The sequence below is a fragment of the Bradysia coprophila genome, unplaced genomic scaffold (genome assembly GCF_014529535.1).
Source record: "Bradysia coprophila strain Holo2 unplaced genomic scaffold, BU_Bcop_v1 contig_235, whole genome shotgun sequence".
Taxonomy (NCBI): Eukaryota; Metazoa; Arthropoda; class Insecta; order Diptera; family Sciaridae; genus Bradysia; species Bradysia coprophila.
Window position 1 is genome coordinate 1508367 of NW_023503496.1, and position 15109 is coordinate 1523475.

A 15109-nucleotide genomic window follows, 5' to 3' on the forward strand; every position below is an offset into this window, starting at 1 on the left:
TAAGATTAAATTTGCTGCTTCAAAAAAATAAATTTGCAGACGAAGAATTAAATTTGGTCACAATAGCAATAAATTTGCTGAACTAAAAGAATAAATTTGCTGATAAAAAAAATAATTTTGCTGCAAAAAAAGAATAATTTTGCAGACAAAAAAAGATTTCCCTACAACTATGTGCCTATCTCTCGGTATGAATACCAGTCACTTACTATTTTGCTTGCTTACCATCGGCTCGAACTACAAACTACCCATATATGTCAGGACAACAATTTGCTTAGGAAGTCAGCAATTTTTATGCTTGCTGTAATAATGCAGTGGGCGACTTTAAAACACAAATTGTTTCAGCTGTTTTTTAGCTGATGCACTTCATACACTCAAAAAAGATTTTGCGTCTTAAACGATTTTACAAATACCACGCATGTGCCCGGATCAACGCAGGTATAATTGACTTTTGTTTGTGTGAGTGGATCTTATTTCAAAGTCGTCGACTGTATGTCAGACACTGATTTTGGGAGAGCGCGTCTTGACCAATAACCACGGCAGAGTAAAGTTAACCATAGGTGCCAGCGCAGTTCACCGTTTTGGGTCTCCGTTTAGATATTGCGCATGCGCACAGAGAGAATTCTCTCTGTGCGCATGCGCAATATCTAAACGGAGACCCAAAACGGTGAACTGCGATTTCAGCTTAATAACATGAAGGTTTATTATGAATAAGGTTTATTATACTCCGCAGTGCAACAACGCATTTTCTGGTTAGAAAGAGAGAGCACGTTATGAATGTAGGTGGTCAACGAAACGTATAAAAAACTCAGCGCAAAAGAGATGCAAGATATTGACTCAAAATTTTTGAGAGAGTAAACTTATGAAATTCTCTCACAAAATCTTGCATCCCTCTGTGCACTAAGTTTTTTATGCGTTCTAGGACAGACTGAGTTACAAACAGAAACCCTTATCACTCCTGAATCGCTGTAACCGTACGGCAGTCTGACCCTTAACCATTTAGAATAAAATTAACAAAAATCGACGAATCCTAACATCTAACCCTGACTGACAGCCACATAACGAAAGGCTTTTTGAACTTTGATTTGCAGTTGGAGTTCATTCGGGTGATTCATTTTGACGGTGGGATTCATTTCTAAAAATTTCTCTCAATTGACGCTTAGTCAATAAGTCAATTGTTGGCGTGTGTGTTAGATCAAACTGTTTCTTGTTGTTTTCGTAAAACTTTAAACTGCAGGATGGCTACTGGTATAATTACAAAAATTTTTGTGTTGTGTATGGTTACATGGATCGCCCTGAACTTTGGTTAGTTTTTTGATTATTTTTTTGATTATTTTTTTCTGTTTATAAAAAATTGGTGGAAGAAAGTCTCAGTAAAACGACTGTCATGCATCTATTGTCTCTAAGACACTTCGCAAATGTTTCTTTGTTCATTCGAATTAGGCCAATAAATTGGGCTAATTGTCTGTCGTTGCTTCTTTTACAGGTACGTCGACTATGGCAAGCCATCATCCTACGATAATTGAGGATAATCTGGATGACTCTGCTACTAATTTCGTAAGGCCCAAAGAGGTGACAATTGAGGATTTTCTGACAAAGACCGAATCCAATTCATCATGGGCTATCACAGTCCGAACTATCAAAGAAAATCTAAAAACCCGACAAATCGGATGTCGGCTGAATTTGACCGATATTGGGATGAACTATGGGGCCATGTAAATGCTGGATTAGGATGAAAGATCTGATGGAGTTTTTGGATCCCATTTTTGAACTTATAAGGACCGAAACAAATCCGTATTCCAATATCCCGGATCGTCGCAACGCGTCGAGAGAGACGTTTTGCTCCACATTTTCGAATAATTAAGTTGAAATTTTGAATATTTTTACTCGTTTTTCAAGTGTTACTTTAATAAGTGGAAAAATTCCATCGAAGAAAATATTAAAAATTGACCGGTTGTTCCGTTGTACGATCGTAAAATGTGTGTCAAGTTTTCATTGAATTTCACTAATTTTCGCCACATCACAGCGATTTCTTTACTAAAGAATCTTTAGAAACTTGATTCAGAAAACCGAAACACTTAATGAGGCTACGCTAGATATATTTGTTATTTGTTTACGAAGGGGAGACAAAAGGAAATTTTAAAATTCGTTTCGCTCAATTTCGCTCCATGGTTAAAACAAGAGTTGAGTTGGTGTTGTTTGTTCACCCGAGGAAATGCAATTTCCAACTTTTTTCTAGAGTTAAACACAACGTTTTTTACAACAAAGGCTTCAGAACTTTCAGCGGAGGGTAGAAAAAAACGGTTTTCTCGCCTGAGTTGAGAAAATAAAGATTTTCTCACTTGAATTGTCAGAAGACACTGAATGTTCTCACCGCATTTGAGTGGAGAAAAAAAGGTTATTCATGCTGCACTAGTCACCTTGTAGATCTCGTGCTATTTCAGCATTTTCGGTGAAAGCCCGAAGCAACACAACCGAAAGTAAATATTTCAAACGTTTATTCTCTCTCAAAATCGCTATGGGGCAGGATAGTTAGATGTCGGAAAAGCACGCTGATGAATTGTGCGCACATAAATTAACCAGTATTGAAGTCTTCAAACCAAGGATTTGCGTTCTGGTTTTTCTGAATCAAAAACGTTTCGAATAAATCGATATTCCATCCTGGCTAAAGCAATTTCATTTCTCAGTTACTTAGCAAAAAAAAACTTTGGCCGAGCAATAAACTGGGCGAACTATCTCAGACTTGGAAACCTTATGGAAGGGACTTGCTTTTGAAGTACGTTAGCGGTCATAGAACTCTTAAAGATCGCATCGAGACCTAATCTTTCATAGAGAATAAGCACAACAGTGCTGCTGATTCAGTTGTTATTCTATCGCATCTACTACTTCATTTGATCTACGTATTTTAAAGAGATTTATTGAAAATATTTTCCTTAATTTTTTTGAAAACGTATTTTGCTAAAGTGGAAGCAGATTAAAATGATCGACTCTGAGTGTATCCAGATTTGAAAACCAGTATGGTCTTACATACCGCCCATTTGAACTGTTTATATTGCATTTGTCAGGTTTATTAACTGTAAACAGTTCCAATGCACACGCATAAAACGATTGTTAAACATTGTGAATGTTATACAAATCGATCGGAAGTTTATTGTTATTTAGTTCAATACTCGTTTTCAAATCACGATACGCTAAAAATCTTCATAATCGATCATTTTAATTTACCCTGCCTTTACAGAAAATCGCACTAGTCAAAACTCGTTGTTTACTCATGGAGTCGGTATCGCTGGTAAATTTTCCACTCTGTGAGTGAGTGATTGAAATTGGTACACGAATCGTTGCAGTAATTCACAGGATTCAAGAAATTTTTAGCAATTTGAGAATTTCGATGTGGCAAACTTAATTGATTTGATCCTTCGAACTTCGAAGATCTGCCGAAAAATTACCACTGGTAAAGAACAAAATCCAGCGCGTTCTTATGGAGCGAGGTAGAAGTTGAAGCGCATGATGAATTCAGTCTGTCGAAGACTTGACATTCTGGAAGAGTTGTAACTCTCAAGTAGTCAAAACTCTAGAGGACTTTTTTCCATAAACTTACCGTGTCAACATCTAAGAGTAATTATACCTAGAGAGGAAATTTCCAACAAAATTACGTAAAACATGTGGTCCCAACATGAAATACGAAATGTTTATTGGTATGTGTTTGCCCTCCTAATGGGACGTTGAACTTTTGACATTTTTTGTATTTAGATTAAGAATGTTATTGTAAACAAAAAAATGTTCTACACTAGTGCCGAATTTTCAAGTTTTATACTTTTAATTTATACTTCAATTACGACTACGACCCAAATTCAACCCAAAAGCATACCTTTTTCGTGAGAGAATTAAGAAAAAATGACATGAGAAGAAAAGAGAGGCATATATAGGCGTATAGTCTTTTTTATGTTTGACTGATATTTGAAAATCAGAAAACAATTAATTAAAAATATAAATGTTTATAATTTATCGATAGTGTAGAATAATTTTTTGCTTAGAATTATGATGTCTATCGAAATTATTGAAACTTCAGTCCCCCATTAAGTGGGCACATTGAACTATTAAAAGCGTCAAAGCATACATGTGTTGGTGTAAAATTATACGAAAAATGTGTATCTTATACACACTGATGTTGGGACCCAGAGAGATGCAAATATGACGGCTGGGACGCCGTTTCGACAGATTTGCATCTCTCTGTTGGGACCACATTTCGTCGCACAAATTTCCACTCTAGGTATAATTATACTCTTAGGTCAACATTGTCAGAATTTATTGAGCTTTCACCCTTTAGCCTCTTTCTAAGGTGTAAAACACACGAGCATTCTGCATTGATGTGATCGACAATTATGCGGTGTTTTTCAATACTAGATAGCGAGGTAAGTCGGAGACTCCACATTGAATTATTGAATAGTCAGTAAGGCTTTGGATGATACTTTGACAACTCCAATAACCTTGGAGCCTATTCACTCTCGCAATTGTTTTGTATAGGTCTGTTGCATTGTTATTTGAGCTGTGAAGGCGTCATCCATAGCAAGGTTCTGAAAGAACAGGTTAAGACACCCACGAGGGCGGCTGACACACAAACCTGTTCTTTCAGAACCTTGATCCATAGTGCCGTAACAAAAAATTAATGTTGACAGATTGTTCGCAAAAGCGTTGAGGTTATGGCTCTGTGGATGCTCTCGTTCGCTTTCGGCTTGTCAAAAATCGTTTTTACCGTACGATGGAACAAACCTATAGACCATTATGACAGGGAAGTCTTTGAAGAGGAAATTGAGTTTCAACAACACACAGTGCATTGGTTTCAACAAAGAACTTGCGGTAACTGTCAAACGTTGACACTAAAGAATTTCTCCTTCATTTTTGACACTTTTCGTAAGTTTAAACAAAAGACGGTTTCCCCGTCATAAAAGTCATAAGAGGGTACAAAGCAATGAAAGTAAATGGATAGGTATGGCCAAACGTTCAAATTTGTTCTAGCCGGAGCACATACGGATTTGCATGGCGCCACCTCAAACGAACTCATTTCTAGTGCAAATTTCCACTAGAAATGAGTTCATTTGAGGTGGCGCCATGCAAATCCGTATGTGCTCCGACTTGTATGGACTGGCCATACCTACTTATCTACTTTCATTGGTACAAAGTTGCTTGAAAACTGTTTAAAATTCGAACTGGAACACTCTGTAGTGGGTTGGAAATTTAACCGCAACACATGTGATCGTTATCATCAGATTGTTGTCAACGATAAGAACATTTGATCGATTTTGGTTATTTGGTTTGCGTCTCAAATTTGAAGGGAGAACAAAAGAAAATTTTGAATTTAGGTCTTATTGCGACAGTAAGGACTCAGAACTGCATTTCTTCATACCGAAAACACAACAAAGAATTTATTTACAAAATTTGTTGTTCTTTTTATATCAAATGGCCAGTATAATTGTTCAGTAAATAGAAGTAAAATTAAACATTCAAAATGAGAGTAAAAAATAATGCAACAAAATATACACAATATAACGCTACGAGTAGGTAGGTAATAGCCTAAAAATATTTAATTATACAAAAGAGTTCGGATGAAAGACGGAATGCGATTTTAAACTCGAATTTCGACGAGAAATGAAGAATGTTCACAAAAGCGAACAATGCCTGTGGACGGAATGGATGTGTTGATGATGATGATGACGATGATGATGATGGTGCTGTAGTCTCTAGTCCATGGTAAATAAATCACGTCTTATACACGCACATCGCCTCATCTGCTCCATCGGGACAATCCGTAATCTGTTGACCAAAAATAGGAAATTGGATTAATCAAACGCAAACAGCCAGTGTCGTGAGACTGAAGCAATTATTTTGAATACAAAGTCCTTGCCAGAGGAATTTATAGTCAGTTATGAAAATCCTAACCGGTGGGATGATTCTACCGACGATTAACAGGAATCCGAAATTGTTTCCCCATCGGCCACTTTTTTCGTAAATGTAAACGTTCGGATCCGTCACAGGTTTGGTATGAAGAAATTGAGCTGGTGGGTTGACTATTCCCACTACCGAAAGGTTTTTTGCATTTTGACATGAAAAAAGTTCCTATTTTCCTGAAAAGCCTTTTGGGAGCCAGTCCTGCACCGATTTCGATAGCAGTCAATGAATGGACCGAATCAAATGTTGTCTACACGGCTTGTACCAATGTCTACACGGCTTGTACCAATGTCTACACGGCTTGTACCAATGTCTACACGGCTTGTACCAATGTCTACACGGCTTGTACCATTGTCAACCGGCCATGGACCTCGACTAATGTCTACACGTAATGTACCAATGTCCACAGGTCATGTACCAATGTCTACACGGCGTGTATCAATGTCTACGAGGTATGTACTATTGTCAACCAGGCAAGGACCAATGTCTACACGGTTTGTACCAATATCTACAAGACTTGTACCTGTCTACACGGCGTGTGTCAATGTCTACACGACCAGTATCAATGTCTACACAGCCTGCACCTTTGTATACACGACTTGTGCTAATGTCTACACGGCATGTACCAATGTCAACAGGACCAGTACCATTGGCTTCAATCAATGTCTACACGGCCTGTAACATTGGTAAATTCGATCCCAAAAAAGTGGGATATGAAGCGAAAATTGTCACTCAAAACTGTTGTGGCAGAGCCGTCAAAAATGAGTCGGAAAAAAATGAATTTTCCCTCATTGAACTACACTGCGCTTATGTTACGCCCTGTAGGTTTAAACTACAATCTGTGCAGATTAGCTCTTATTAGCATACCATCTAAAGATGATTGATCAATTGAACGACATCCCATTCAAAACAAGTGTTTCAACCACACTTACGTCTAAATCACCACCACCGTACTTACCTTATCACACAGTTGACTTATCGTTATACATCTGCCATTGATGCACCGCAGTTCACCCTGTGGACATGGCGACACATGTGCCGTATTCGTAGGAACGTTATTGGTGCTGGAATATTTGTAGTCCGATTCGGAGTCGCTGGTCATCATGATCTCCTTGCTGTCCTGGAAGTTGGCCAAACTTTTCGACAACGGAACCGTGATTCCCGATGCGGCTCCCTGAATGTCGTCATTTTCATCCGGTAATTGACTACCGGTTTCCGTAGCGTTGTGCTGTTCGTTCGTTAACTGGTGATCATCGATGGTTGTGGGATAGTCTCTGTTCGTATCGTCGGCGAGGCTGAATCGATTTTCGCCAGAGATGGTCAGATAGGGACGACTAAGAATGGAAATTTTAGTTTGAACAGAAAGCCGAGACAGCAACAACCAACCTGGTAGGATTAGGACTCTGTTCTTGAGTGAACGAGTAAACTCTAGTGTTGCCGAGCGGTGGCGGTAGCGTTGGATCGTCATCGAAACAATCAGCCTCATCCGAAGCATCGGGACAGTCGTCATACTCGTCGCAGCGCCATTTATCCGGAATGCATTTCTGATTCGAGTAGCATCTTTGTGTCGACATAGGGGAAAGAATGGGTCACGGTTCACTTTTCACAAGACAAGCGACTCGCTTTCGCTTCACTTACCGAAATTCGTCATCCTCGCAGAATTTACAGTTCTCTTCGTCCTCTGCCGACGAGCAATCCTTGATGTTGTCGCAACTGAAAGGAAAGATTTACAGTCGGTTGACCTATCGTTGATCGGATCAATTATTGTCTTACCGCCACTGTGCCGGAATGCATGTCTTATCGATGCATTGGAATTCGTTGGCCAAACAGTCCATTTCCTTTGTGGCATCTCTGCAAACGCTGGGATCGTTTGAGTCGGGGTAGATTCCGCAATCGAACGACATGGTCAAAAACTCTGATGCAGCGACGATATGTGCACACGGTTCCAGAATAGCTGGTGGAAGAAAGGAATGTTACGAACTCAGCGACTCAGAAACAAAATGGCTTCCACGTCTACTCACCTTTACAAATTCTCCTGCACGGCGGTAGAATTCCCATTCTCTCGGGACGACATTCTGGCTCCAGAATCGAACAGATGAATTCGTGTGCCCTGGGCGAACATTTCGACTCAATCAGATACTCGAAATGTTGCCGATCGATTGGTGTGAGATTCCTGTGATGCGTTATCGTAGTCAGATCATAGTGTAGAACACTGCGGCACATCGAGAACGATGTTGATTGGCATATACCTGCGAAAAACGTGTTCCATTGGCTGTCACAACTTTAAAATACAAACAGGCAAAGGAAACCCACCGTCATCCGTTGAATTGGCAGCCAATCGTTCAGTTGTCGGGTCCATTGAATTAATCACTGGCAGCGTTGGCGATACTCGTGTCCTGTACGCATACCCATCCGTGGTGGTCATGTACGAATCGGTTCCGTTTCGATTTTTCTCCCGTCGGATCAACTGTTCATTCAGCATCCGCAGCACACGTTCGTCTTCTTCGATCGGGACGCCAAAATTATTTTGATGGCCAGAAGTGAAGCCGAAAAACTCCAGCGTCTCTTTGGTGGGGAGCAAAATTTTCGTTTCGGTGAAATCTTCGTCCGGGTCTGTTATTTCCGGCCTTTCGAATTCCTTGGTCAACTTCGGTGTGGAGATTTCCAGAATTTGCGTATTTCTGTGGCCCGGGACGTATACATCGCTTTTGGTGGGCTTCACCACACTGGTGCTGCTCTCGACAACTTCACCACTCGGTTCGAATTCAATGTCGCTCATTTCGCCAGTTTTAGCAACCGTTGCGAGAATCCCGGCTATACTGACCGTAGACCGTTCGTCCGAATTCGCAATATTTTCGCTGTGATCGATCGGGTCCGTTGTGTCCAGCTGATTGAAATTGATGGTGTGAATGTGGTCGTCGCTGTCGTGATGTGTGATTGAACTTAAAATTAGCTGATTTTTCGTTAAATTATCGGAAATTTCTTTCTCTACAACTAAGAAGTACACAACCATCGCCACAAATGCGCACGCAAACAGCAGAGCGATCGGCCATCGAGCGTACAGCCAGAACAGTCGCAAATACTTGAGAAGTCGATGGTGCCGTCGACGATTTGTGTGGCTGGAGGTAATTGGTAACTGGGAACCTGCTTTCCAGAAGGCTTGATTGGTTGAGTTTATCGAACTCGATGGAGATGACGGTGACGGCAGGTGATAGAGGAAATTGCCATTGTTTTCCTGAAAAGAGATGAGGAAAGGAAGTGTTTTCAATTCAATTGGAGTTGATTTCGGTAAATTGTATGTTCAACATGGTTGTCAGAGTCTAGCAGATCTGCTTGGAAGCTTATTCATAAATTACGCTCTAGTCCAAAGCTTCATTAAGCGCCAAGAAAGCTCTCATAATATATGAATAGCGAAGACTTTCTTGAATTGGATATCGCAGGTGTGCTTGATTTAGCCTTCGAACTTCGAAGTTTTTGCAGCGCTAGCGAAATTAAGATCGTCAAGGACTTTCTAGCTTTAAGATTCTGAATGTAGAAAAGTGTAGAGAAGTTGAAACGTTCGAGGAGATTGTCCACCTCACATCAATTTCAGGTTTCGCACCTTAGGGTACTATGAACTGCAAGATGATGATCTACCACCATGAGATGGGAAATGCCTTTACGACTTCTTATCGGAAAACACGGAAATTTCCCTGAAGTAGTAACATCAGGGAGTAGGATACAAAGGATCTTTTCCCAAAAAAACTGTTATCTAATCCACTCTCCTGGATTGTTTTATAGCACTGAAAATTCGATAAAATGAGCATTGACGATTTACCCCAAGAAACGGTGAGTCAGTTGAAGAAATGAAGAGTAGTCGACATTTTTCCGGGAACTAACCTTTACTACAGGAGGTCGTTGTTTCTTAGTAGTTCGTAAAATTTCCTTCCACAAAATGTTAAAGAAGTGAAGAAACGATGTCCTACTGAAGAAACGGTAAGTTCCTGCAAAAACATCGACTGCTCATCTCGACGAATTTTCGGACACTTTTTTTAAGCAATCGGCGTAGCTTCCTATAAAAACGACTCTTTCGCTCCGAGAAATGATTGGATTCATCTTTAGACCAAGAAGCAATCAACACCAAAAAGGTAGACATTATCTTTGAACCTGCATGCACTTATCTAGTGAATCATACGCAAAATGTAAAAACTTTTTTTTAGAATAGAAACACACATCGATGGTCATAGCTCCTCCGGTATCCGAATGTGCTGAGGTTCAGATAAACCAACACAAGATCGGTTTTGTATCAGTTGCTAGCCTATGTATCACACGGCTCTGATCACTAAGCTTTCAGTGTTAGATAAAATCATAAAGAAGCTATCGCTAACTTAACAAAAAAAAACTTCGACGCATGCTCCGATACCACTTATGTTCCGAAAACACCAGACGACAGTGATTAATGTCTGATATTGCGATAAAATGTGAACGAAATGCGAAAAGCATCAGGCGAAAAACGAAATGAATTGGTGCGATAATTGCCATATCCGAGTGATTTATTTCCATTACACTGAATTAATTGATCTTGTTTCGGGCGCAGACAAAAAGTGCATTACGAAAAAATCAATTCAATATCCGAATGCTGTTGTTTCTGTGAATGCAATCCAAAAGAGAGCAGAACAAAACAAAAAAAAAAACGATTCCGATTCATTGGCGATAAAGCTAATTGATGAAGTGTAAGAGAAATTCAATATTTCACCGAAAATGTAATTTAATTTTCTGAAATTCGCTGTAAATGCGTGTGTGTGCTTTCGGTGAATTACAAACACCAAATTAAAGATTGTATTTATCTCGCTAATTACGATCGTTAAATAAACGAAATCGATTTGCCAAAAGAAAGAATGAAATTGAATTCCGTGTGGCGTGCATAACGGGTCGGCTTAAACAGATAACTAGCGACTGACTGCTTTTCTTCTGTTTTAAACATTTTAAATGCAGACAACACCCGACAAAGAATTTGCGATCTCATGGCGAAATTATTCAAGAATTTAAAGCACAGCTAAAATATCATGGTACGCGTTGTCCACGTGACTCGACGCTTTATTGAATGAATTTTCGCGTCGTAATGCAGTAGAAATTCTCGCCATTTCTTGGACTATTTGTGTTTTGTAAAAAGTGCTGCTGGTGGAATTATGACCAAAAACACGGCACTGTTCTTAGCATGAACACTGAATTGACAATGTGTCAAATTTGGCGACTTTAGTGATCAGAGCTGCCGCTTATGATTGTTTGTATTGCATGTTTTAACTCATACAACGAAACAAGTCATCTGTCTGTACAAAAGAAACGCAGTGCCCACTGTGATTTCATCAGCCTCCGAATATTTTCTATGTTCATGCTAGAAGCAGTCCTGTGTCTATGCTCATGTTAGAATCAGTGCTGTGCCAAAAATCGTCACCAAAAACAGGCTCAAAATTTCCATTCATAGAATTGCCTTGGCGTAGAGCTTATGTGTTTATGGGCTCGTCGGAAGGCGGCGGTTCCTACATTACATAAAACACCTAAAAACCTTGTGTCAATTTTTTTGTTTGCCTAATGTTGCTCTCAGTTAGTCAAGGCCCATTTCGAAACTTATATTGAAAAGAACTATTTTTCTCAACTCAGTGACGAAAAGTGAAATTCTCGTCAGATTTCCCTAAAAATTCCTAAAAATAGGCTCTGACTCGGTGACATAAATAACTATTTCTACATACTTCTCGAAACAGGCATAAATCGTGTAAATAACGTGACAGCGCCCATCTCCGCGGAGCCCAATTTATTGCACATTCTGATGGCCCGATCTCAAACTTTACAGAGTTACAAATGCTCAACCTCAACCAAACAACAATTTCATGGGCAATTCTTCACAATGAATGGTTTCATTCATCACCTAGTTCCTATCAATGCCCAATACATCCACACAACTCATCATATCCTCTGAGAAATAACATTATGTCTCGTCTGTGGCTCGACAACAATGTAACAAAATTTATGTCGGTTTGTTTAAACGCAAAGAGAAATGAATAATATTTCGAATTGAAGAAATGGTGATTGCATAAACCGTGACACTATGACCTTCGTTAAGTAAAAAGATGTACCGTAACAAGCCGGTAAGAGCTCATAACTTTTGATAATTTTTGATTTTCGTAATTGTTTTCCTTTAACATGAAGATGACCATTATTATATGCTGGTAAAGGTATCAATTGAGTCGTCACCGAATCATCGATAAAAGTTGTCAAATTAGAGAGAAAAAAATTGAAATGTAACGAGATCAACGGTATTCACATGTAATTTTGGCCGAGTTATTTAACATGAAAAGGTTTACCGTTTGCAAAGCTCTTTTCAATGAATTTAGTAGAAACAGGCAGAACCAAATTTTTTTTAGTACTTTTGTCTGGGAGGGAAAAATTAGATTATATTGGATGCTGGGAAAGTAATTCATTACATGGAGCAACAATTTTGTGACAAAGGCATGTGTTTTTTAAGAAACAAGCTTCGGTAACTGACTTTGCGACAAGTGTGGAGTTTGTGCATCCGAGCCGTGGCGAAGTTTACAACAACACTAGTCGAAAAACAGTTAACCGAAGAACGTTGCTCACAAACACCCGTGTAGTTTGCGAGCATCACGAAGCTGTTTCCGCACTAATGAATTACGTAAAATCATCCAATCCAATGTATTCTGATTCATTACCTGTCCTATGTGAAAATTGATTATCACAAAAGAAATCACGTCACATGAACTGAAAATGTTCTTCATGTTAATGGATCATTAACGCACTGGACAATGGTCACCTTTCGCATGGCAGGCAGTAAATGTTCTTGACAAATCAAGTCATTTAATTGGTCAGTTTCATTTCACAAGAATTATTTGAATAGTTAGCAACAGGGAAACAAAAGTAGTGAATGGTGGGACAGGGTTCGGGCGAATAAAGGGAAATCCAAGCGAATAATGGGGAAATAGTGAATTTATGTTTTTATAGCTGCTTCACCAACTTCATCCATCTGAACTTGAAACGATTTAGGTCAATTTCGCGTTCAACCATAGATCTGACTTTTTCAGGTTTCGGAGAGCCCAAGATGTCTTGGAAGGTCCTTAATGTCCAGATTAAGAAAAGTTCAAGTGTCACGCTGACATCATGTGAGTTTTCGAGAAAAAAAGGGGAGAGATTAGAAGTGTATTCGTTACATTCAAAAACTGAAGCATTGCAACCCTTTCCTGTCAAAATATGACAGAATTTTAATCTGACATCCAAAATTACCTTTATCTGGATTTTAAGAGCTTTCAAAATCATTTAAGACATCTTCACAAGCGGACGCGGGATGGTTCTGTCTTAATAACATTAGCAATAAAATTTCAGATTAAAAAAATCATCAAGTTTGAGGCTTACAGTCAGGGAGCACCGACGTCCCTGTCGCCATATTATACAAGGTTCTAAAAGAACAGGTGTAGCCACCGCTTTCGTGATCACCTCAGAAGTGCCTTAACCTATTCTTTCAGAACCCTGATTTTATATAATCTCTCTGTCCACAGTTGATCTACAGAGAAATGATACCTAGATGGCACGCTTGCGTGCCAGATAGAAGGAACATTGAACCATTTCATGCAAAAAATTGAACGACATGGTGCCGGCTGTCAAAGTCGTGAAACATAATCACAGATTCGATATACCCAATACATTGACACTGACAGTTTATTTAAGTTGATTCAAAATCATTATCAAAAATATTTATTTTGTCTGTGGTTATGTTGTGAACCAGCCGAACAAACAAACGTTCGACCATTTTGACATTTTACTTCTACTAAGAAAACTGCTCAGATGTTCCTTCTATCCGGCGGGCCACGGCAACGCCATCTAGGTATCATTTCTCTGTTGATCTAACGTGATTCGTGCATCACAACACAATTTGACACAAATGGATATACAGTTTGTCCACCTTAAGAAAACACATTTTTTTTATTTTTTAGAGTTTCAAAGGTCGGCGATGTTACCAGTCAATTAAGTGATTCCCAGTCTATGATATTTTGGCGCAAAATCCTTAAGGGATTTTCAAATCTCGTGCCAAAATACCATAGACTGGAATCCCTTTATTGACTTTTAAAACTCTAAACAATCTGAAATGTGTTCCAACTAAAAACAGCACTGTACGTTACCCACGTACACTATGCTGACGTTTGTCACATACCAATTTCCGATTTGCAACGTAGCGGAAAAAATATATAAGACGACGTACACATAGAAAGTAACGACATCTGTTGATCGTGAAAATCGTTAATCTGAATTGTACTCAAAAATGTTTACCGTTTCTTTCCCAATCAACGCGGAAAATCAATTTAAAGTCAATCTGACATTGATGTTCGTTGTAATGTGTACGTACATCTGCCCTGCCTCAATTAAAAAAGCACACAAAGAATGCTTTAAATACCTCGGAGGAAATGCCTCGAAGAAAGCAGACACATAATTTAAATATATTTTCACAAAAATGACTTGAACAGTTGTCACGGTTGGCTTTTTTTTTCAATATTATTTAATTGAAAATATTTATTTTTTCAGCAAAACTTTTTTCTTTCTTTCCTCATTCATTCATTGTACAGCTTTTTTGTGTGTTCATTATTGATTTGACAGCTTCATTTACTTGAACGCTTTTTTTCTGTATTTATTTTTCATTGAAATATTTTTCTACATTACATAAGCTACAAAAAGCGCACCGAGCCTCTCCTTTTCAATGGAGAATTTTTGCAGGTCGTCACTTTTGTCAGCGCAACCAGAATTTATGCATTTTTTAATTCCATATACTGTGTTGTGTATACACAAACAATGTGCTGTGTTGTACACACAGAATTCACTTTCATTAGTCAATCAACATTGCATACGTACTGGAGCTATAAATTGCGCATTCCAATGAAATTGTTATTTTTATTCAGTTTTTTTTCCTCTTCTTCTTCTTCTTTTTCTTCATCTTCATCATGTTACTTAATTCACAAGAAAGTGCATTATTACCGATTGTAGTACATGCAAAAAAAAGTTACGTAAAATTGAGGAATGCATTAAGTGGCGCCAACAAATTTTTGTTGTTATCAGGTAACAAGCAAAGTATTCAAAAACCGCGAAAAGGTATTTCGTAGAATGTAAATGGACGGAAGCCCCCAAA

The 15109-nt window shown here is 38.8% G+C and overlaps 1 protein-coding gene and 1 long non-coding RNA gene across 2 annotated transcripts in view; one reads left to right on the forward strand and one right to left on the reverse strand.

Moving 5' to 3' along the window:
- The first annotated feature begins 1160 nt into the window (after positions 1 to 1160).
- LOC119077449 lies at positions 1161 to 1637 on the forward strand. Its single transcript, XR_005087794.1, has 2 exons — positions 1161 to 1302; positions 1484 to 1637. It is a non-coding gene; the product is annotated as an uncharacterized LOC119077449 (long non-coding RNA).
- Positions 1638 to 5396: 3759 nt separating this feature from the next.
- The window catches only part of LOC119077375, a 41174-nt gene continuing 31461 nt past the window's right edge, over positions 5397 to 15109 (reverse strand). Inside the window, exons 2-8 of the mRNA XM_037184566.1 lie at positions 8257 to 9178; positions 7965 to 8192; positions 7717 to 7897; positions 7582 to 7656; positions 7330 to 7503; positions 6902 to 7277; positions 5397 to 5808 (exon numbers count right to left, since the gene is read on the reverse strand). Coding sequence (XP_037040461.1) covers positions 5755 to 5808; positions 6902 to 7277; positions 7330 to 7503; positions 7582 to 7656; positions 7717 to 7897; positions 7965 to 8192; positions 8257 to 9178 — 2010 coding nt within the window. The 3' untranslated portion in view covers positions 5397 to 5754. The remainder of the gene's footprint in view (positions 5809 to 6901; positions 7278 to 7329; positions 7504 to 7581; positions 7657 to 7716; positions 7898 to 7964; positions 8193 to 8256; positions 9179 to 15109) is intronic.